Source organism: Euprymna scolopes, chromosome 13 (assembly GCF_053919585.1).
Source record: "Euprymna scolopes isolate OS-2025 chromosome 13, ASM5391958v1, whole genome shotgun sequence".
NCBI lineage: Eukaryota > Metazoa > Mollusca > Cephalopoda > Sepiida > Sepiolidae > Euprymna > Euprymna scolopes.
This window is the reverse complement of record NC_136494.1, coordinates 42,257,071-42,281,662: the sequence shown is the minus strand read 5'-3', so window position 1 is coordinate 42,281,662 and position 24,592 is coordinate 42,257,071. Positions and strand designations below refer to the sequence as shown.

Here is a 24,592-nt window from a genome sequence, read left to right as displayed (position 1 = left end):
TCTGTACTTTCATCTTGATTTAGACTGAACAAATTAAAGTTATAAAGTTATAATAATCCAGATATTACTAAATGATTGTAAACGATACCGAGCTTAAAATATAAAATTTCTTTTAAAGAATTATGGAAGAACCATCTCTTATCCACTGGGTGTCAGATTGGGGACAGATTCATTCTAGGGAGTGGTGCATAATCATATCAATCAGATGCCATATAACATCGCATGTAACATGCCATAGTGGCATGTTACATGCGATGTTAATGCTGGGTTGCCATTAATTTAGTCTTTCTGGAACCTCAGTGAAATGACAAGACTATGGTCTAGATCACTTATGATGCATTTTAATCATAGAGTTAGTTCTAACTCGTGCTACCAAAGCTGAAGGTGCCTAAACTGGAGTCAGCTCTGCATTCCAAATGCTTGCAGAAGTATGGACATGTTGAACAGTTCTGGTTGGATAAATAAACATACAAACACATAAGTTGAGAGTAACAAAAGAAAAGACAGATGGAAAACGACTGTCAAAAATGTCCCTCAGCGCATCAAAACTATCATAAATGATAAAATTTCATGAAGAAAAATCACTTTGTACTGCCATTACCAACATGCAATCAATATACAATGTGAAAAATTGACAAAGATGTATTTCTGTGTACTATATTAATGCTTAATAAATTTTAGTTTCTTTAAATTTAAAAGTCTCATTTTTTTTATTTAAGCTTAAAAAAAATGTAACTAAAATTTAAATACAGAACTAAATTACTTTAGTAAAACACAAAATACTTTTACCTTGAACAAATTGCATTTTTTTTCTTTTTTTTTAATGAAATGTTTGTGAACATGCAAAAGGTGACCATTATATATATATATATATATATATATATATAACATAAATAAAAAAAATATTGAAGAATTGAAATAGTAGTTTAATAAAAGCATTGTTTTTGTGGCAGACATGCATCTCTAATAGCTATTTAATTTCAAACGAATGTTGGAAAATTATTTTATCTTCATATTTTCTACAATTCTGACAGTAAAAACAAAAATTTAATTACTTTAAATAAAAGAATGTAAAAAATCTAAATGGTAATTTATAAAGATTATAAAATTGTAACCTGTTCCTTAGAACATTTGGTAGATTTTTCTGAGAAGTTTTCATCCATTTTTTTTTTGGTGAGAAGTTTCTTATGAAGAATGAAAAAGTGAACTTGGGATTTACTTGTAAAAATATAAATTAACATTGAAACAAATATAAAAAGTTTTGGATACAGCATTCTATTCTGATTATCCAAAATAATATAAGTAGTAGTATGAAAATATCTACGGCATGTAAACTACAGGCGCAGCTTACTTGCAATGGATATGCATTCATACTATTAAGCTCTACTCACATATTGAGCACCACTGAAGTAATTATATATATATATATATATATATATATACACACAATATTATATCATCTTATATACGTGTATAAACAGATATATATATATATATCTATTATTCATCCACATAGTACTGTTTCGCTGTATCACAGCTCATCAGTGAGGCTAGACCAGCACCTTTCCCTAGCTAGGGATTGAACCTACATATATCAAGTTGATAGTCAGCAGTTCTAACCTCTGACCCATGGAATCTGTGCCCACAAATGATCTCAAATGTCCATTTAAATAGACACTAGCCCACTGCTTTTACAGTGCTCAATCTGCTTGTTTATTTACAAAACAAACAGCGAGCCTCGCATTAATGCCAATTAAGCTGCAGGTGAGATACATTTACGAGGAGAGGGGGCTAAAAATATAGACACACACACACTAGATACTCACTTTGAAAGAGTCTGGTAGACATTCAATCGATCCTCATTACTGCAAGTTGCACTATTCAGTACCAATGTTAAATTTAAATCCATGTTGGTTTTGTGAGGTGTTGTATCCATTCTTTAAAAAATAAAAAAAATTAACAGGTTGAACAAAAAGGATTTTTCAATGATTTAAAGGGAAAATAGTTTATAAAAATTGTGGATTGCAGTAATATAAATCAGAAAAAATAATTTCGATCCACTGTCACCCGAGCAGAAAACCACACCTTTATTAAAGCATAAAAAATTTAAAAAAATGCATATTTTCAAATTAACAGTCATTAAATAATGATGTTATCCAAAACAATTTATATCTCGCAAAAATAAAATTCTTGTAATTTTTATAACTTGAAAAATTAACAGAAGTTAGTTTCAGTATTATGCCATACAATTTAATGTATAAAATTTGCCTGCTGGTTTAAAAAAGTGGTTCACTGGATATTTTGCCATAAATCAGTACAATTTAAATGCATACAAGTTTGTGATTGAAAATGGTAGGAAATTTGCACAATTTACAGACTAAACCATCTTTAAAAAGTTGTATCTTCAGATCTTTTTAAGATATGATAAAATTTTGAACATACAGTAGCGTCCGAAACTAAGGGACAAAATTTTAAAACCTAATATTTGTTAGAAATAACTGCGAAAAGCTGAAAATTTGACAACTGGTAGTCGTTATCATCTATAATAACATACTAAAATTTGAATCATTTGCAAAGGATAGAAAAAGAATTATAATTTATTTTCAAAATAGGAACGTCCAAAAGTAAGGGACAAAATTGAGAAAAACAATGTAAACAGTAGATATTATATTCAAAGTTTTTGATTTTCTCTAAAGAAAAAGTCTTATTTAGTCATTTGTTAACGTTGTATCAGCCGGCACCATGGAGAAACGCCAAAAACTTGATTACTCTGTGAGACAAGCTATTGTGAAGCTACACAAGGGAAAAGCACACCATTAGAGAGATTTCAGAGAAAGTGAAATGTTCCAAGGGTTGTTAAATCCTACAATGATACTGGCAAAATAGTGCTTTTAAAACCGACAGACCTCACAAAACTTTGACAAGAGAAGATAGAATAATGCAGCGTATGTCATTAAAGGACAGTTTTAAGTCTTGCACAGAAATTAAAAGGGTTATGAATAATACCTCTGTGTTAATGTGTCAAGACAGACTGTTTCTAGATGACTGCAAGAAATAGGATTGTTTAATCGAACCCCAGGGAAGAAACCACTTTTGTTCAAAGAATAAGACAAACAGGTATGTAATTTGGACATAAAATGAAAATTGGGCAAAAGTATTTTTCAGTGATGAAAGCAAGTTTAATTTATTTGGAAATGATGGAAAAAAAAAACAATGTAAAGAGACGTACTGGTGAAAGATTAAGTGCAAAGTGTACTAAGAAAGACATCAAGTTTGGGGGCGGAAGTGTCATGGTATTTGGAATGTTTTCTAGCCAAGGTACAACGCCTCTTGTCCGGTTACAAACTCGTATAAACGCGCAGATCTATAAAAATATTGTTCAAGATCATGTTGTGCCAATCATACAGAATTCAGGTTTCGATAGGGCTACCTTTATGCAAGATAATGCCCCATGTCACAAGGCAAAGGAGGTAATGAGTTACCTTAGCGAGCAAGATTTCGAAATTATGGGTTGACCACCCCAAAGTCCTGACTTAAATCCAATAGAAAATCTTTGGAAGACCTTAAGAGTGAAAGTTATGGAAAGAAATCTCACTAATAATTTGTGGGTAATGGTCTAAAATTAGTATAGAGAATTGTCAAGAACTGATTAGTTCTTGTAGTCGAAGATGTGCAGCTGTCATTGAGAGCAAGGGCTCATTTACTAAATATTGATTGTACATGTATTTTTATTGTTTTTTTGGCTGTTTACATTGTTTTTCTCAATTTTGTCCCTTACTTTTGGATGTTCCTATTTTGAAAATAAATGTTATGATTCTTTTTCTATCCTTTGCAAATGATTCAAATTTTAGTATGTTATTATGGATGATAACGACTACCAGTTGTCAAATTTTCAGCTTTTCAGTCATTTCTAACAAATATTAGGTTTTAAAATGTTTGTCCCTTAGTTATGGATGCTACTATATATGTAATGGTAGCAAGAAAATGAGGAAAAAGAGTATGGCTGATGAGGAAGGCTTTATTTTCGGTTCACATTGTCGCAATAATTTTCTTTGACAAATGATTTAAAGTAAAAAATAATGTTAATTCTATAATAGGAAGAGAAAGGGAAATTTTCCATATGCTTACATCTATTTGCCTCAAATTCAGTGCAGTTGTAAAAGTCTACATGTTAACAGCGTGTCATGCCTGTTATTTCATAATAGAGTGTAGACAATGTGATAAATTTTCACTGGAAAGCAAAACTTGTCTTCGTTAATAAAATTAATATTATCATTTATGACAACAAAATTTTCTGATAAATCAACATTAGAAAACAATCGACCAAATTTGATAATCGGTACACCCATAGTTGAGATACTAAATTCGGTTCATCTGCACAGATGATGTTAGAGGACTTCACAACATGAGCAGGTAATTTACACAAGGTAAATTTACAACATGAGCAGGTAATTTACACAAGGTAAATTTTTAATGTGGCCGGATTAGGACAAAAGTAAAACTTACAATTTTTCCTTTACTGAACAAAATCAAAATAGATGAAGTATAGCATAAGTATAGTTTCCTTTTTTCTATCCAAAATGCCAATGGTTTGAGTCAAGTTTCATTAATGGATGGATGATTGTCAATAAAAATTACAAACAAAATGATGGTAAGAAGAGAAACACTTTATATCCGCCACCAATCACAATCAAGAATCGGTCTCATGCGATTTAAATTAACCAATCAATGGAAACCATTTGAAATTGAAAATTAACTTGCTTTTAAAAATTTTGGCAATTCTGAGGACTTAACTCCTTGTTCGAAGCGAAAAAAACTATTTTACTAAAGTAGTTAAAAAAATATATATATATATATATATATATATATATATATATATATTTCTTATAATTCTTTGTAAACTAGTTACCTCACTTAAAACAATGCGTTAAGCTTCCGAATTGTCAAAAAATTAAAACTGGTGTTTATTTTTTAGGTGTCTTTTGAATATTTTCTGATTTTTGTGTGTGTGTGTGTGAGGGGGGTAGTTTTCCAAATAGAATTAACGTTCTGATAATCTTTTCTGTCCTCAGTCAGTGAAGTAAAATCCTTTTATACTTAGGCAATTTTTATCCCTATCAAGAATGCCCCTTCATGTTTTTAGGGATATGAATTTTCCCAATTAAAAACCGATCATATGCTTAGCGATTTAAATATTTGCTGATTTTATACTTTTCTTTTAGGTTAACTTTTATTTTTCGAAATATGCAACGGTTGGTTTGTAATACAAACGTTTATTCTTACAAACCAATGTTTTTTTTCTATGTACTATCCTGTCACTAAAGAATATTACTTGCAGCAGCAAACAAAATAAAGAACTATTTTCTTCTGCAAATTTATGCCTCTATGCTAAGCAATTCAGCCACAACTGAATAATCAGTTAGCAGAGTGGATGAATTTCATCTGTCTCCTAGGAACTATTTTTAGCCCCCTGACAAAACAACTCATCAGAGGGAACTTAATTGGCAAGCAAGACAAATCTCTTGCTTTCCTGTCAATGTCCACTGGATACAACAGCTTATCAACTTGTGCCAGAGTAGCCGGTAACTCACTGGGCGTTTTGGCATATCAAACAGCACCAGAGAAACAGTTTACTTATTCTTGGTCAATCTACTTATATTTGTTTAATAATCCTTTTTTTTTTTATTATTGTTTTTCTTAGAGATGTCCTTGAATTAATAATTAGGAGTAAACATCAATACTTCCTAAAATGGTGACCCTGACGTGATTAGAGCACACAGGTTTTTTTTTTTGGTGCTGTTTCAGATAATGTATCCAAAGATTTTCAGACGTGACAGAAGTAGCAATACACACGGATGATAAAACGCTTTGTATAAATATGGATTTCTGCTAAAAGTGTCATATTTTAAAAACCAAAGCGCTTTAACTCCTCAATATACCACCGTTTTGTTCAAAAATGAATATACTTTTAAATAAATTAATAAATAATAATGTACATTTCGGTAAGATTTGAATATAAAAATTTTTTCTAACATATTTAGTTAGAGCTCATATTATCAGAACATAATTAGCCTAACTGGAGCTATTCAGTTATAAGAAATATGTAATTTTAAGGCAATCCAGCGTTATTTTTGGTCAAATTTTAAAAATATAATTGAAAAACAAATATGTAACGTGTGCACTTCTATCCATTATATTAGTTTTTAACAGTGAATTAAACAGTGTTTTGTTTTAAAATAAACAAAAACGAAAATGTGAAATAGGATTTTTTTTTTGCTTCACATGTGCGAGCAGTACCCCCCTCCATATTTTTTCGTCTTTTTTTTTTTTTTTTTTTTTTTTAAAGAATTTTTTTCAGCGGATTATAATCGAATGGACACTAATCTACCCAATTATATAAAAAAATAAAAATACAAAAAATATTTGTAGGAGGTGCTCAGTTTCTAGTTAAGTTCCTTGCCTCCCCACGAAGACAGTTATACACAAAGTCAGTTAATGTGAGGAAAATCCAGCTTCCCAAAAAGGGTTAATCTGGATAGAAACAAACATAAAAATTGTCTCAGTCATGAAGGATTTCTCCTTCACTGACAGAGGACAGAAAAGGCAAAGTGTAGCATCAGAATACAACACTGTGATCTTGGCCAGAAGTCCAGATAGAGAAATAAAAAAAAAAAATATCTTAAACTGGAAAATTTAACAAAAGGTGTCACTCTGACAAGAAATATAATTGAAAATAAAAACCAAATTTATCAAAAATTTGTGAACGATTTGTTAGCTTTAGCAAAAAATGCTTTTTGATATTTAAATAAGTGGGCAAAAATAAAGTTTTCCAACCGTTACTTGTATTAAATGAAATTTATTTTTTTATCTATTTGTCATAATTCTCGTTAAGTTTCACACCCCTTAAGAATTATGACAAACAAAAATAAATTTCATATTCAAAAGCCAATAATTATGACCCAACAACCGTAAATATGGGTGTCAAACGCCTTAAAAAAAAACTCCCTTAATTCTACCTCTATCCCTAGGTACGAGTGGCAAGCCTCCTCCTCTTAAACCCTTCTTTAGCCCTAACAATAACACTAAGTCTAAGTGGCAAGCTCCTCACCAAACAAAGTTCCTTGGTAAGCTACATATAAGTGTCTAAAAAAAAAAAATAATCTTCCTGGAAGAAAAGTACACCATTTATCACTCATAAAAAAATAAATTAGTCAAATGTCCTAAAACGCTAGAATGGTCGCAAAATGCTGAATTATTTTACATTTATTTATGTGAAACTAACCCCCACTCTAAATTCTAAAATTGTTTTTGTTTCTATCAAGTCTTCAGGGTGTTCACACATAATTTTCCTTAGCTCTATCATTAACCCAAAGTCAGAGTGGCAACCACCCTACCCTCTCAGAATTGGACAAAGACCCTCTTTAAACCACACACAATCGTTTTAAAAAAAAGTGCACGATTAGGTGTCAGAAATTTTGTGAAAAATATTGAATAATTCCACCCCTGTCTTTCCAAACTTATAACTCCTCAAAAAATGTAATTCAAGCCCTAATTTTTTTTTTTTTTTTTTTTCAAAAAAAACCAAAAAAAAACAATGTGTTTAAAAAAAGGTTTTAAACTTCGGACTTCACAGGTAAATTTCTAAAAAACACTTTTTTTTTTTTTTTTAAATTTGAATATATTATTTATTGATCTTTTTATCTTAAATTTGTGATGTATAAAACTTTGAGTAAATTAATTATTTACTTTTTAATATACATTTGAAAATGGGGGAGGGTGAATTAAAAAAACAAAACAAAAAAAAAACGTTTGTCTAAAATATTATATTCAGTTTATTGGAAAGAGCATAAAATTTCACATTGAACCTGAAAATATCGTAAAAATAGAATCAATAGAAAAAATTTTGATAGATTTTTAAAGTTTAAAAATTGAAAAATACTGAACTCGTAAAATCAATTAATTCCATTACTGTTTTTTAAAAAATAAAAAAATATTTCTATTACTTTTTAAACAACTTTAATAGTTTATTTTGGAAGTATCATCCATAAAGAAAATAAACAACCCACTTTTAAAAGAGAAATTACAAGGTTTTTATATTTTATTCGCAGTTTCGTGTTAGGGGTGTCAAAATTCCTACAAAAATTCTGATACACCTAATGCACGATAGAAAAAAAAAAAAAAAAAAAATGGTTAACTGCCCTAAAACGCTAGAATGGCCCAAAATGGGGAATCATTTTACATTAAATTCTAAAATAGTTGTTTATCTTTCATTAAAGTTTTTTTAAGGTATTCACACGTAATTGCCTACAAAGGTAAAAAATCGCATATTTTGGAGAGGTGGTCAGGTGGGGTTAACAGAGGGTATTAATCTACAATAATACCAAAGAAATATTGCAATATATTCATTTTTAAACAGACCTAGATTTCGATTTCAGTTATTTGTACATAAAATGCATTACAATTCAGCTTTGAGTTCTTTAATTTCTTTTCTTTTAATGAATACATGGCATTTTTAAGGAATCGCAGCATATATCTGCATTTACTGCAGATTATTTGAAAACCATTAATTTTTGGAGATTTTCGGTAGCATATTCTAATTCCTAGCACAAAAATACACTTATGTGGTAAATTTCATTGCTTAATCTTCTGTTTTAACAAAGATATAGCATTTTTACTGAAAAAGTAGTGTAAAAAATGTGACAAAACACATATGGTCTTAAAGAGGGAAAAATATCCAAACGTGTGAGGCACAAAAATAGTCATAACTTCCTTAATTTTAATTGGATTTAAAATTTTTTAAAGATTCTTTCTCAGGTCATCAAGCTCTTTCTATAGATACCAATATTGAAATATTTTAAGCTATTTCAATTTTTTCATGCGTATTGCTAACATAAGTAGTTTCTTGATTTGTCTTTCTCTGTTCATAGTCACACCTGAAAATCTGATTACGTTATACTAAACTATACCCAAAATGCCTCCGCTGCTGAGAAAGAAATGATTGCTCAGGATGAGTAATCATTTCTTTTGGGTTGAAAGTGGCCCACAATTCAAAATTAGAAAACAAATATGAAGAACTTGTCTTGACATAAATTCCAGATAATTGACCTTACGACCAAATTGTAGTATCCATCCTATGAACACACACGTTAAATATGTCAGTAATAAATAAAATAACAGGAAAACTTTATAAAATAAGGCATTAAAGATGTTTCTTATCTTAATCATTATGTGACGAGTTATTTTGAGTAAAAATTAAATTTATTTTAGCCATATAAACTAGAGAAATGCACGATTAAAATGTGTAAACATTTGAATCGTATAAGAATCAAGATGGATGCCCTCAGCAATTTCATAAACATGAAGCAGCTCTGACTTTGCGATCAAAAACCAAGACTGAGTGAAACAGAATAAAATACAAAAAAAAAAAAAAGCTTCAACAATTTTTATTTTTAATATTTTTATATATAATTTAAACCACTTCTAAAAGTGGTTTGAATCATGTCATTTTTTTTTTGCATTTATTCTACACTAGCAGGACCCGTTAACCGATGTTGCCTGGTGAAAGCATCCCCCCCCTCCCTGTAAAAAATTAAAGTATGGTTGTCGTTATTGCCCAACTCCCAACCTCCTTATGTTAAGAATGGCTATCAGAATAGACACCACATTTTGTGAGGGGTGGTGGTGTCAAAATATTTACCCCAAATTTAACCTTGATAATCCTTGTCAGGATACCCACCTGCAAATAATATAAAACGCAAAAAAAAAAAAAAAAAAAAAAAAAAAAAAAATCAGTTGGATATAATTAGATTTGTTCGTTGCGCATGCATACAAATCTGGCGGCCACTGATTTAAAGTGCACAATACAGGTCTTTATATATCAAAAACTACTTGTACCTGTCAAATATAAATGAGATTTTCTTAATCAGTATAGTCGAAAACCTTAAAAAATTGTCATTTTAAAGAAAAGTGTGGAGGTGGAACTAAGGTAAAAAAAATTTTCTATATATAAAAAAAAAACAAACAAACAAACAAAAAAAAAAAACGAAAGTGTCAATACAGAGTCCGGAAAAGTGACGTAAACAAAATACTCCACAGGAAGTATAATTTGTCTAACGTCAAACATAACTGCTATCGGATTAGACACATGTTGTGAGGGGAAGGAGGAGAAGGGGGTTGTCAAAGCATTTATTTTTTCAAATGTAACCTTGATAATGATTATCAGTTACATTTGAAGAAAATACTTCCACCCAAAAATACTATAAACAAAAAAGCATTGTGTAAGGTTCATTAAGCAGCTCATAAACTGAACAATAAACAATGCTACCCATACATATTTATTTTTCAGGGTAAGTGGTGTGTTGTTAATGCGTGCATATGTAAGTGTAAGGTTATCAGTATTTAATTTTTTGTTTAGGAGCGGTTATTATGTTCGTATATAGTTAATTCTTTTTAAAGTTCTGGAGCGTTCGTTTATGTATTAAGAGGTAGATTCCGGAATAATCGAATTGTCAACTCTCAGCTTATGAGAATGGGCTGATTTTTTTTTTTTTTTTGTTAACTTGCCTCCCACACAAAGGCAGAGTTAGACACAAGATCGGTTTTCAAAGTGGGGAGGAAAACCAGCTCCCCAAAAATGCGCACTCTGGTTAGTCACAAAAAAAAAAAAAAAGAAGTGCAGCATCAGAACAGATATTACACTTTGATCTTGGCACGAAGGCCAAGAAAGAAAAAAGGCAACCTGAATTGTAAAAGGGAAAATATATTATTTTTGAATCAGGAAATGGAAAGATTATGTTATGTCTTAAGTTTATGATCCAGTTACGAAGGATAGGAAGCACAATATTTGTAGAATATGTATATTTCCTCTTGGTCTTGACTGGGGCCAGTAGGAGGACTTTTTAGGGGGAAAAATAGGAACTACATCCCTTAAAGACACTGCGATTGTGATGGTGTTGCTCCTAGGATGAAACATAGGATTTTATTATAACGACTAAATGTGTCTAAAATGTCATTCTAAAGTTACATAAGATTGTGACTAATAGTCTAGACATAATAAATTTGTATGTGGCATCTGTTGTTGAAAACCCACATTACTTTGGTCCAGAGGGGAATTTCTGCAATCAAAATACATGGAGATGAGTAAAAATAAAAACTGTTTACATTGTTATGTTCCAACTAGTCAGTTTTCCTTGGTTCGTTTCGAAAAAAAAAAAAAAAGAAAAATAATGTAATACAAAAAATGGTTTAAATTATGTGATTTTTTTTTCCTTGCATTCTGTTCCATTTTACTCAATCTTGGTTTTTGATCGCAAGATCAAGGCTGCTTCATGTTTACGAAATTGCTGATGGCATCCATCTTGATTCTTACATGATTCAAATGTTTACACATTTTTATCGTGCATTTCTGATTTATATGGCTAAAATAAATTTAATTTTTACTTAAAATGACTCATGTAATGCCTAAAATAAACATTTTGAATGCCTTATTTTCCCCCCATATCACTATTTAGCAACATTATCAGTTTCGGTGTACGGTAATATTTTTCAATAAATACTTGTAAAACTTTTTTGATATGGTTTTATATATAGCTGCCATATTTTGACGTGTTTATTTCACGAAGGTTACAAAAGGATAATTGTGGCCTGGTAGACCAACACAAAGCCTACCTTTGTAACGTGGTGGTCATATTGCTCAAACAAAAACATGCGCGCTTGCGCGTACAACAATGGCCATCATATATAACAGAATTATATTGCTTAATATCTGGAAAACTACTTATTTGCGGAAAATGATGAGCATTGTTGTACGCGTATATATATTTATTAAAAAAAAAAAAAGAAAAAAAAAGATTAACTTCATGATCATTACGTTGTTGCCGTTTTAAAATATGTCTGCCGCGTGACATTCCTACATGAAACATGCGGAAAGGTATCTTTTTAACTTCGTGAAAACTAGTTGCCGGGCGGACCTCTACGAGAATGCCCACTTCCTAAAAATGCAAGTTTTTCATTTTTTTTTTTTTTTTTCCCCGACAATTATAATAGATAAGTAACATAGCAGCAGAAAAAATTTTGGAGGAGGCGGGGGGGGGGGGGGGAAGAAAAAAAAAAGTTTTTTAAGAAGGGGGGGGGGTCACTTTTGTTATAACATTGTACTTCATTGCTACCTGACTTACTGTCCATTTCTTTACCAACGTGTCACGTGATTAGAACCCCTTAAAAGCCATTAATTTTTTTTTTCCTGATAATACCATTATTAATCTATGATAATCGTCGGTATTAAAAAAAAAAAAAGGCATTTTGAGGGGATGGACTCTTTCGTACAGGTCCCCATCTCTTTGTAAGAAGATGTGAGAACAGTTTTGCACACGCATCCATAAGCAATGGATGAATAGGAGAAAATGTTTTGGAAAGTAACTTGCACATTTTTTTTTTTTTTTTTTGAACAGGGAAGCTCTAAAGTATGAAGGAGTTTGTTTTTTAAAATAAATTATTGGAAGCTCGAAATGCTAAAAATTACACAAGTTCGGTGTTTTTGTTTTAAATTGTTTTGAGGGAGGAAGAAGGACAAGATTTCTATAAAAAAAAAATAAAACGCAGGTTTCTTTTAATAAAACAAAAACGCAGACATTTTAAATCAATGAAACTAAAGATCAAAAAATTAAAATAAGTTTTGTTTAAAAGTATTGACATTAAAATTTAATATTTAAATCGACTTAATTTAGACAGTTTTTGTAAAATATATAAATAAATAAAAATAATAATAATGGTTGATTGATGTGTCATCTAACCCACGCCCCTGTCGAAGTTTTTTTTAATTTAATTACCAACAGTCATTAAATATATTTAGATGTTGAAATAGTAAGAATTACTACCAATTTAACTGTTTACTATTAAAATACGAACAAAAATGACACTTTATTTTGACCGATTTAGTGACATTGTTATTCTTGGCCTTTGATTAGAGAGCAACAGCAACGCTTCGAATCTACACTTCATGTTTTCTGTCATCGCCAAGTGTATGAGAAATCCTTCTAGACCAAAACAATTTCAATTTTTGCCCTGAAGTTCCCTTTTAGGAGTAGCTGAATTTTCTCCACATTAAAAACCAACCTTGTGTCTAACTCTAGCCTTGTTGAAGTAAATAAAAGGATTTAGTGCCATTGTTAGGAACGATGAGTTAAATTGCTGCTAAAACAACGAACAACTCAAGGTAATACTAAAGTGTAGAGTTTTATAGAAATTATTTTAAAGCAATTCTTATACAAAACACAAACTAGAAAAAAATTAAATTAAAAATTCTGGAAAAATAAATACTTGCAATCCAACATTTGACGATTTAGAAAAAGTTAAGGCTTAATCACACATTTTAAAGTTAAACAAAATTGTAGGAAATATTTTTTAGAGTTTTAGAATAATTAACATTTCAGTTATGAAAATTTAATCTAGTTATATATAAATAGCTTGTTATAAAATTAATACAGTTAAAAATAGTTTTAAACCGTAATGTTATTTGATTTACTGCAAGTTAGTCTTAGATATACACAACAATGACACACTGATTATTTGAAGGTCTGAAAAAGTAAATAGCAACGTCATTTATTAAGAAGGAGTAACAGTATAAAAAAATAAGCAAACTATGAAGATCTACTGAAACAACTGAAATCACACAATAGCTTGGTTATACTTACATTAAAATTAAAAGGGCATCTAAAAAAGATTTTTACACGTCGACAAAAGTTTGAAGTTCGCCATGCGGCTTTTCGCGGTAAAACAAGATTCAGCGCCAATAACTCGCGAGGTGATTAGTCTGTTCCGATCACGTGATATTACTCGAATGCGCACGCGCGATAAATTCCAAATTTGTTTTTGTTTTATGCGCCAATTTTTATCATTTTTAGATCCTTGGCCTTCGGGACAAGATCAAAGTGTAGTATCTGTTCTTCAGATGCTGCACTTCTATTTCTTGTTCTCTTTCGGTGGAGGAGAAATCCTTCACGACTGAGACAATTTTTATTTTTGTACCTTTTCTCCACGTTAAAAAACGACCCTGGTGTCTAACTCTGTCCCGTGGGGAGGCATAGTAAATAGGTACAAAGTAATTGAATTAACTTAATGTATACTAAGGGTTTAAAATGTAGCTAATTATTTACTGTAAAAATATTGTTTTTGTTTTGGAACTTAAAAATACAAATTTATATTTTATTAAAATTTTTATTGTAAACATTGAAACTGAAAGAAAGCAAATATAAACAATTGCACTTCGGTTCGTTGGAATGTACGAGATAATGGGTGAATAATGACCGACATCCAGTAGGATGCCCCATCTCCTGACGAAACAAAATGATAAGAAAAATTAAGAACTAGTCATCTGGAAAAGGTTTTAGAGCGAAGACTGTCATCCTCATAACCTTCGGAAGGCAAGATTAATTTATTACTAAAGTTTAGTAACTAAACAGTAAACACACCCAACGGAGACTGGCAAATTTTGCATCTGACTTAAATGTATGCATGAAATTAATATTAGGGGAGGGCTTAGTTTCTAAGGGGATACTTTCAGACCAAAATAAAAGTTTTGCCCGCACTGCACACACACTGCACTAAAAACAAGCCTGTGATATTGCCATTGTGCTGTGGTGTACCTATTTCTGTACTTTCACCTAACAATTTAAAAAAAAAAAAAAAGGTATCGTAAAACTGTAATTAAACTTTAAAATACTATTTAAAAAATAGCGCGGGTACTTTCACCTAGGTATTTTTTGAACAGTGGGGGAGGCAGACACAGCAACCATCAAATAAACAAAAACGGTAACATAAGTACTGTATAAGCACCAATTTTTTGTTTTGTTTTCATCTTGTTTGTTTATTAAATCCGGCAAAAAAAAGTAAAGTTTTTTCAACAATTTTCCTGTTAATAATTACATAAACTCCGGCAAAAAAAAATATCCATCCTAAAAAACATAAAATCATGCGCAAATTTCAAGCCAAAATAAATAAAAAGCTAGGTCACACACTCAAAAATTCTTTCCTTGTAAAAATAATGATGTCTCCCTCAATCGAACAACGTTCAACATCGGAGTTGATGTTTCACTAGTATGGTAGCATTCGTGTACGTCGGCCATTTCATTTATTATTTTATTTTATTTATAACTAGCTCTCTCAACTTGTTTCTTTTTTCTTTCACAGAAAGCATGATACAAACAAACAGTTACCGAAGATGTTAACAGAAACTTTCATTTAAGGGAGATAACCAGCATAAACATTGCAAAAATTAGCATATTTTCCAAGGTATAATTTGGGACGCTGAAATAATCAGTAGAACAATGAAAGAATATTAAATGGAAAAAAAAAAAAAAAAAAAAAAAAAAAGTTATACGGTTACTATAGCGGAGTTCCGGAAATTGCCGAGCAGTTTTTTTTTTATAAAGGAAACACGAATACTATACCTGCAAGCGCCGGGTGAAGTTAGTCTAGGAAATTTCAAAAAGAAAACAACTTAATTAACGAACTTAACATATAACAATGTTAAGTTTAAAAAAAGGAGGGGGTATTAATAAACGTACACAAAACAAAAATAAACAACTTGTGACACTGAAAAGATGTTAATTAAAAGCAACAACAAAAATTAAATAAAATTGTTAATAAAAAAAAACGAACAAATTATCTTGTGCAGAATCTTTGAACGTTGTTATGTTTTCTAACAACGTTGATTTAAGAAAATGATTTATTTTTATATAAAACATTATTAGACCCTAAGGCTGAAACAAAACCTGAAAAAAAAAATTAATTTTTATTATTTTTTTTCAATATTTTTTATTACATTAAATATACGAAAATCGAGGCTGCTACCTTGTTTTGAAATTTTGGCCTTTCTAAGGCTTTGCTAGATTGGCCTTTTTGAGGCCAAATTTGGCCCTTTTTTACGCTCTTGCATAGAACCATGATTTTGGCTGTCGTTTATTTATTTATTTATTTTTGTTTCTTTTTTTCTAAATAGGCACTTCAAGTGCATAAATTATTAAGACATTGATGGGCATTTTCTTTTTCATATTACCATTCTTTTTCCCAAATTATTATTATTTTAATAAAACATGACCAAAATTCATGATCCCATGAAAATTCCCCCCCCCCCCAAAAAAACGATGGCCAAAATCATGGTTCTATGCAAGAGCGTAAAAAAGGCCAAATTTGGACCCAAAAAGGCCAATCTGACAATACTTAGAACGGCCAAATTTTCAAAACAAGATGGCAGCCTCGATTTTCGTACATTTAGTCTAATAAAAAATGTTGAAAAAAAATAATAAAAATTAATTTTTTTCGGGTTTTGTTTCAGCCTTAGGGTCTAATAATGTTTTATATAAAAATAATTTGTTTTTTAGAAATTTTTGTCCATCAAATAATTTACGCCGCTTAAATACACATTTGCCAAGTTTTTTCTTATTATTAAATTCAATTTTTACGGTATCTTGTTTATTAAATTGTTAGGTGAAACTACAGAATAGTTAAAAAGAAAAAAAAATTTAAACCCTCCCCATGTTAAACATGGATGTCGAAATAACGTTAGTATTTTAGTCACCGTCCTTTCTCTGCATGATGACGAGTATCATTTTTATGTAAACAACCATCACAATTTCTCTCGGTCCTTTTTTATTTGTCTGAATAATTCTGATTAATTTTCCCTTTCCTTGATATAATAGTAACGCGGCCATAGATTTTGTGTTTCACATGTCCACCCAAATAGACAAGTGAATTATAATGCTTGATTGCTTGTGCTAACAAGAAATTGACAGTTTAAATACTTTAATATCTCCTTCAAAAAAGATTTAATCATAATCAGAAATTGACAGTTTAAATACTTTTTAAAATCTTAAAAAGCCTGACGTCACGTTGACTGATTAACTAAAAGAAAAACAATTTTCTTACTTTAAATTTTTTATTTAATTTTTTCATTGTAACAGGTGTTTCCTTTTGTTGTATACCTTCAAGTTATCTCCCTTAGATCGAAGTTTCTGTTGACATAAAGCGCCAATATTTTAATTTGACTTTAAAAAAATTTTGCTTAAAAGGAAAATCTGTTTAATTATACTGTGAAAATATCTTGCTCATTCCCCTTGGTATATAATGAACGTTGAATAAAAACTCGTTAATAACACGCTCCACTGTATAACACCCCCCCTCCATGATATTCTAAAATTTTAGGCGATTATTTGAAGTTCCAGACCATTAGAATTTGGCCTATTCCTATTTTTTTTATTGTTTATGTATTATTAATTAATGTTATTATTGTGGGGAAAAGAAGTAAAGAGAGCGAGACAGAGAGTCGAATTTACGAGGTTCTTTCGTAGAAAATATATCAACATAACAAACAAGGTTAACTCTCAATTTAGAAAAGGAAAAAGATTTATTACATTTTAGGAAATATTTTCATTGAAAATAATAGTTCATTTATGAGTGAACAAAAGGGGGAAATTAGTTTGAGATTTCGAGGAAGTTTGAGTTGATAATTCAAGAGCTGTGATTAGTTCACGGGTCTGTAAATCGTAAAGAAAACTTCCTCACTCAACTATATAAAATAATTTTCACTGAAAGTTTTTGAGTATAGTTAATTAATCACTCTGGAAGGTTCATTGAAAAATGTGAGAAGTTTTAAAATAATTATTTTCATAAACTTAATTTCAAGAGAGCATACGATAATAAAAGGGGGAATGCAAAAGTTAGTTACTGTTTCTGTGTCTGTGTGTTCGCCTACATTGTCTGATTAGCTGACTGTTATGTTCAAAGTGTTGTTGTGTTAGAGTTGAGTTGCAGACAGTAGTGATATATGCCTTCCAACAATATCTCTGAATTTTTGTTAACTGTTTTTTTTTGGAAAATACAGAGCTCTTTTAAAGATTCTCATCGGCTCCCACAGACATCGAATTTCCGACAGCTTGGAAAATTCTCTGATTGGTCAGAAAATCAAAACATTGAATTTTTAAAGTAATTTAGTAAAAAAGCGCCTCTAGCCGCATGTGCAGAAAACATTTCGGGGCACTTGAACTTCCGGCAGCGAAAAAGTGAACATCGTAGCTCAATATAAGAACAGTTAACCAAATTGTTAATATGATACCTGCGCTTTTAATGAGGGAGGTTCTTGCCACTCAGTTAGTGATAATGTAAGTAGTTATCTCTTTCAGCATAAAAATTATCACGCCCCCGCCCCCTCAAAAAAAAAAAGCACATCCTTTACAACAAAAACAAGTGTTCGGTTAACTGCCCTGAAAAAGCTAGAATGGCCGGGAAATGTTTTACGTTAAATTTTAAAATAATTGTTTTTGTTTATTCTTCTTTTCACAAAGTTTTTCAGGTTATTCAGTTCAAATTCACACCTTGAAAAGTAGAATCTGTTCAGCGAAAACTACCAGCTGTTGAACTAAAACTGAATCTTTTGCATTTTCTTTATCAAAGTCAGGGTAAACAGAATTTTGTGCATACATTATTCGTATTAGGCAGCATTAAATAAAACAACTGTTAATGTGGTACACCCGTTATTTTATTCATAACTGCCATGTTTCACGCAGGAGTACCGATATCGTTTTTACTTAAAAAATGGGATAAAAATCCTGATTTTAACACAAAAATAAGTTGTTTTGGCATTTTACTATTAATAATAAGCGACCATACATTATAAAATTGGCATACTTTTGAAAGGTATATAAATTTTATATATCCATATATAATATTTTGATTGCAGAAATTCCCCTCTAGACCAAAGTACTGTAGGGTTGCAACAACAGATGCCACATAAAAATTTATTATGTCTAGACTATTAGCCACTATCTTATGTAACTTTACACATTTAGTCATTATAATAAAATCCTGCATTTTCATCCTAGGAGCAACACTATCACAATCACAGCATTTTTAGAGAAAGTAGTTCCTATTTTTCCCCTAAATAATAAGCCCTCCTACCGCCCTCGGTCAAGACCAGGAGGAAATATACACATTCTAGAGATATTGTGCTTCCTACCCTTCATAACTGAATCATAAACTTATAGACATAACATAATCTTTCCATTTCCCCGATTCAAAAATAATACATTCGCCCTTCTCAAATTTCGCCAATTCTCATTAGCTGAGAGCTGACAATTCAATTATTTTGGAATATACATCTTAATACATTAACGAACACTCCAGAACTTTTCAAATATGGCAGTACTCTCTACAAAAGGCAAAGTTTTAATAAATAATGCAAACATAAATAATGCAAACATAATAACTGCTCAAAAACAGAAAATTAAATACTGATAACCTTACACTTACACTTACCTACGCACACATTAACCACATGCCACTATCCCCATCCACAAACAAAAACAAACCCTGAAAAAAAAATATGCACAGATACCATTGTTTATTTTTGGATTTCGGAGCAGCTTAGGTAACCTTACACGATGCTATTTTTTAGTTTTCTTTTACATTGCCTCTCCCACATTTTTTTGTTGGTATTTGTGGGTGATATCCTGACAATGATTATCAAGGTTAAATTTGAGGCAAACACTGTGACCCCCCCCCACCTCACAAAATGGGGTGTCTATTCCGATGGCCGTTATGTTTGATTTTAAACATACTTCCTGTCAAGCATTTTGTTTACTTCTCTTTTCTGGGCTTTGACTCTGTATTGACACTGCACATACATTACCTTTATTTATGTTTTTTTTTTATAGGAAAATTTTTACCTTAGCTCCACCTCCACACTTTTCTTTAAAATGGCAACTTTTCGACTATGCTGATTAAGAAAATCTCATTTATATTTGGCAGGTACAAGTAGTTTGCAAGATATAAAGACCTGTATTATGCACTTTAAATCAGTGGTCACCAAATTTGTATGCATGTGTGAGGAACAAATCTAATTCTATCCGACCGACACTGCCATCCTCCAATTTTTTTGTTGGTTTATATTATTTACAAGTGGGTATCTTGATAACGATTATTAAGGTTCAATTTGGGGTAAATATTTTTACCCCCCCCCTCCCAAAATGAGGTGTCTATTCTGATAGCCATTCTTAACATGGGAAGGTTGGGGGGAGGCCATTTCAAAAGTCATTCTTAACATGGGAAGGTTGGGGGTTGGGAAACAACAACAACTGTACTTTAACTTTTTACGAGGAGAGGCATACTTCCACCGGGCAACGCCAGTTAATGGGTCCTGCTAGTTTTTAATACTAGTGAAGAAAGAAATGGTAATAATACCTGTCGCAACCATTTTCCTCTTCGACATTTTGTTTTTGTATCAAGTAATCAGTTTTTCTTTTTAAAGGTCGTGTTAAGGTTGCATAAAAATTTTTCTTTGCACGTAATAAAATTTTTAAACAGTAAAATTATTTTTCGACAAATAAAAACAACAGGAAAGGGAATTTTGTTGGAAAGCGAATGTTGTTTTTACAAAAGCACAAAAGCTCAAGGCAACAGTTTCTTTCGACCAATCACAATGCAAGAAATATTCACTATCAAATTTTACATGTAATATAATAACCTAAACAACATGTATTTTTTTCAGATGACAGGATCCCGCCAAGATCTGAAAGGCCCTCAGCAACTAGTGCACACATGTTGAGAGACATTCGCAAACTACTGTACACCTACCAACAGTGCATTCACATTGCTCACTGAATGTGCATACACAAGATGCACACACATTTTCTCACTAACAAAGCTAAACTAATATACATACACACCTACAATGCCTACTGATTTTAACAACACTATCATATGCAAGCTTGCACAGTGACAGCTAAACTGAACATATCTACTCAATTTCTTCCCACAGACAAAACTACTCTTTATTCACCAAGAACATTCTTGGGACACTGTGATCTTTCAATCTTTACCAACCCTCATTTTTCATTGCTTTAAGTTGTTGATAAAAAATTAATATTCTGTATAGAAAGACCTTGCCATTATTTCATTTGATAATGTCCTATTTTCCACAGACTTAATTGATTTTCAAGAAGTTGAAATCTAGTGATGATGTGCAAATTAAAAATAAAGACCTTCCCTCAACAATCTCATAACAACAATGCACACACCACGGTCAAGCAAACAAGTCAGTGAGTAATCACCTATTTTATTTATTTAATAATAAACTAAATAATTAGGAGTAGGAGTTTCATGATATCCTAAAATTTCTTGAACAACGTTAGTTTATATATATATACTAGCAGGCCGCCTGGCGTTGCTCAGTGATAAAATATACTAAAATATGATATTTTAATTCATGCAGATTTTCTATGTGCTATTATTATAGAGCTAATTTTCTATTGATTATCATATTGTACCCAATATATGGTAGTAATTTCAAACGTTGAAAAAAATGACTTGGGTGCCATCAACTAGAATCGAAACCAAAACATTTAGCTCTCCAGCCTTATTTGTTATCATCTGACTTAACAACAGCTGGATATCAGAACTTTTAAAATTAACCAACTTTACCGAGTAAATGTATATTAGCGCATACGTAAAGGGTACACTTCAGTCGACTTATGGCTGCCAAGTTTCAATTTTTTACAATTTTGACCCCCCTTAGAAGTTATTTTTACCAGTTAAAGACCAAACTGAATTTGTTCTACAGGTCCAAATCCCTTATATAGTAAGTTTCAAGTTTGTAGACAAAAAATTGACAGAGGAGTTTAATAGATACCGCTCCTTAGACAGACAAGGTCATTTATAAATTTTAAATGACGTGACATCACGCAAAAAGTACTTTCCGCGAGACCCTGGGTATCTGTTTTCGGAGGCCTCGTGCATCCGGCCGTCTCAATCATAACAACTGCACGTTTCCATAGCAACAGTTGTTAAGTAAACAAAACAATAACAACAAAAATCCACATCTAACGTTTCGTAAGTTTTATGGGATCTTTTGTTTGTGCATGTGTGTGACTATTTCTTACTGCGAGTAAAAATAATCGAAGAAAATGTGATAAATAAAGCATTTGTTTAATAGAAACAGTCTTTATTACATAGATTTTCGGATACAATACAAAATATTTGATTAAAATAATAAAGAAGGGTCGACTTGCCAAATTGATATCACTATTCATACTGAACATTAAATTTACATTCTAACTGCACCAACCAACTCATCCGGAAATATTTCATGTTTTAATATGATTTCGTGATGGTTTCAATTGAGAAACATTTTATAAAATAATCGTCATGACGCAACACATCGATGATAAACAGGTGATTTTTTTTTTTTTTTTTTTTTTAATTGAAACGAATACATTTTTATCTACTGTAGTTTATTTGAAAGAAATTAAAAATGAAACATTTCTGATGTTTACGAACCGTGGTATATTTAGATAGGATTTTCAAGTTAAATTCAATTTTTACGATATCTTTTGTTTATTAAGTTGTTAGGTGAAAGTACAGAATAGTTAACAACGTAACGTAAACAAGTTTTTGATGAGCCGTTCCGGCGTTCCATATAAGTTAACAAATTTACGGAATCTCCAATTCTAACGGTTACTATATTGTCCAATTTCTACTGTACACTCTTTAACCCTTATCCTCGAGTGGCCTCTTGGGCTTGATAAGTGGTGATAAAAACAACAACAACAACAACAAAAACAACAACAACGCCCGTTCCCCTTTTAAAAATGGGATTCTAAATATTATTTCAGCACGGTCCGTAAACTGCAGAAGTACCAAAGTAAATTTAAGCTTAAAACTCGTTTAAAACTTTAGAATTAAGCATAAATCAACTTATTTTTATTTACTTATTTTTTGCATTCGGGTTTGGATCAAACTGTAGTATCTGTTTTGTCTTCGATTGGAGAAAGAGAGTTCCGTTTTTTTGTTCCATTTTGAGTGTGCTTTTGTGGGGAGTTTGATATTTCTCACATAAAAAACTGACCTTGTGTCTAATTTTGCCCTCGTGGGGAAGCAAGTAAAAACTTAACCGATACTTTTGCACTTATTGAACCGAGCCATGCTGAAATAATAACGTTATTATTTAGAAAGCTATTTTTGACATCGGAAGAGGAGGGTGTTTTGTTTTGTAACTATTCTATACTAATAATAAAAAAGATATCGTAAAACTAATTTAACTTGAAAATACTATTTTAAAACAGCGCCGTTCAATAAGTGCACAAAAACCAACTTAACAATACTCTTACTCTTATATATATATATATTTAATTTAGTTCAAATTTTGTAGAAGCACCCATCTATATATATATATATATATATATATATATATATATATATATATATATATATATATATATATATATATATATATATATATATATATATATATATATGGGTGCTTCTACAAAATTTGAACTAAATTAAACTGAATGAGATTTACGTAAACACCCGGAAAAAGTCGAACCAAACCGAGTCGATGTCAAACCTAAATGCATTTTCTTTATGACGAAGAATTTTACGAACGAAGGTAAACAATGAAACAACCTTTCTATTTTTATTCTCCGAGAAACTTTGTTGGTCATTTAAAACAAAAAACAAAAAGAACTAAAGAAAACTCGTACTTTATTGGGGCGGGGGGGGGGAGAGAAGTATTGTTGTTTGAAAGGTGTCGTCGTCATTAAACAGTCTTTATGGTTGACTTGTGTTAGAATTTCGTTCGAACAGTCATCCTCTGGAAAAATTTTTCTTCCTGCAGACGAATACTTGTAGTAGTTAACAAACTATTTACTATAAGCCAGTGCCCGGTGCCAAAGTGATTCGGCCACACTGACTAATTGGTTGGCAGTGCGCATTGATTTGAGCTATCCCCTTAAGGACTATTTTTAGCCCTTTGGGATCTCAGCTGCGATCGCCAGAGAGACACCAGCAAGCGGCCTATACAGATCTCTCTCACTTAACCCTCCCACTGCTACTTGTTGACAACTGCAGTCTGATGGCAGACGACACCTTCAAACAGACATTTACACTTTCTTTCTTTCTCTCCAGTTTGAGATACAATCTCGCCTTTTTTAAATAAACCCTTTATTATTGTTTTGTTAAAAGCAATGTCGTTTGGCCTTGTGTTTATTTAAGTAATTATTAGGAGAGAAATACACAACATTTCCCTCCTATATACATATATATATATATATATCTTTTACACTTTTTTTTTTTTAATTTATTGAAAGGGTGAAGATATCTTTGCATTTCTTGCAATTAATTGATAAAAAATTTTTTTTTTTTCCTTGGCAGAATTCATTTCTTGCTTCAAGGAAACAAAATAGTCTGTACTAATGCACTTAAATTCATTTTAGGCTTGTCCATGTAGCAGTTCCATGATGTATCTATTGAATGTGCAATATCTTGCGTTATATTAAGTCGTGATTAGGCTTGGCACATGCACGATTATTCCTGAATTTTTATAATTGCATAAGTGAGAAGACGCCTCTACGCAGACTCAACTTCAATTCCTGCTCAGAAAGATGATTTAGTTCCCCATTCGATTTGTTACGGCCTATCCTGTTCTCATCTTTTGCCAGAAACAGCCAGACGAGATGGAACTCCAGGATACCATTCTATTTTTGACAAAAGCCAGCCTGCCTCTCTTTATATTCCAGTGTTCCTTTTGAATGAAGTCGAAGTT

At 31.2% G+C, this 24,592-nt stretch overlaps 2 protein-coding genes across 6 annotated transcripts in view; one reads left to right on the top strand and one right to left on the bottom strand.

Annotated features, from left to right (window-relative positions):
• The window catches only part of LOC145291994 (uncharacterized), a 115,381-nt gene extending 101,574 nt beyond the window's left edge, over positions 1-13,807 (bottom strand). For both annotated transcript variants that reach the window (XM_080137970.1, XM_080137971.1), the window contains exons 1-2: positions 13,692-13,807; positions 1,827-1,937 (exon numbers count right to left, since the gene is read on the bottom strand). In XM_080137970.1, coding sequence (XP_079994096.1) covers positions 1,827-1,936 — 110 coding nt within the window. In that variant the 5' untranslated portion in view covers position 1,937; positions 13,692-13,807. The remainder of the gene's footprint in view (positions 1-1,826; positions 1,938-13,691) is intronic.
• Positions 13,808-21,923: 8,116 nt separating this feature from the next.
• LOC145291991 (uncharacterized) overlaps positions 21,924-24,592 on the top strand; it is a 169,781-nt gene continuing 167,112 nt past the window's right edge. The window contains exon 1 of one of the 4 annotated variants that reach the window (XM_080137957.1): positions 21,924-22,221. In XM_080137957.1, coding sequence (XP_079994083.1) covers positions 22,195-22,221 — 27 coding nt within the window. In that variant the 5' untranslated portion in view covers positions 21,924-22,194. The remainder of the gene's footprint in view (positions 22,222-24,592) is intronic. The other 3 variants (XM_080137958.1, XM_080137956.1, XM_080137955.1) reach the window with 3 other exon arrangements.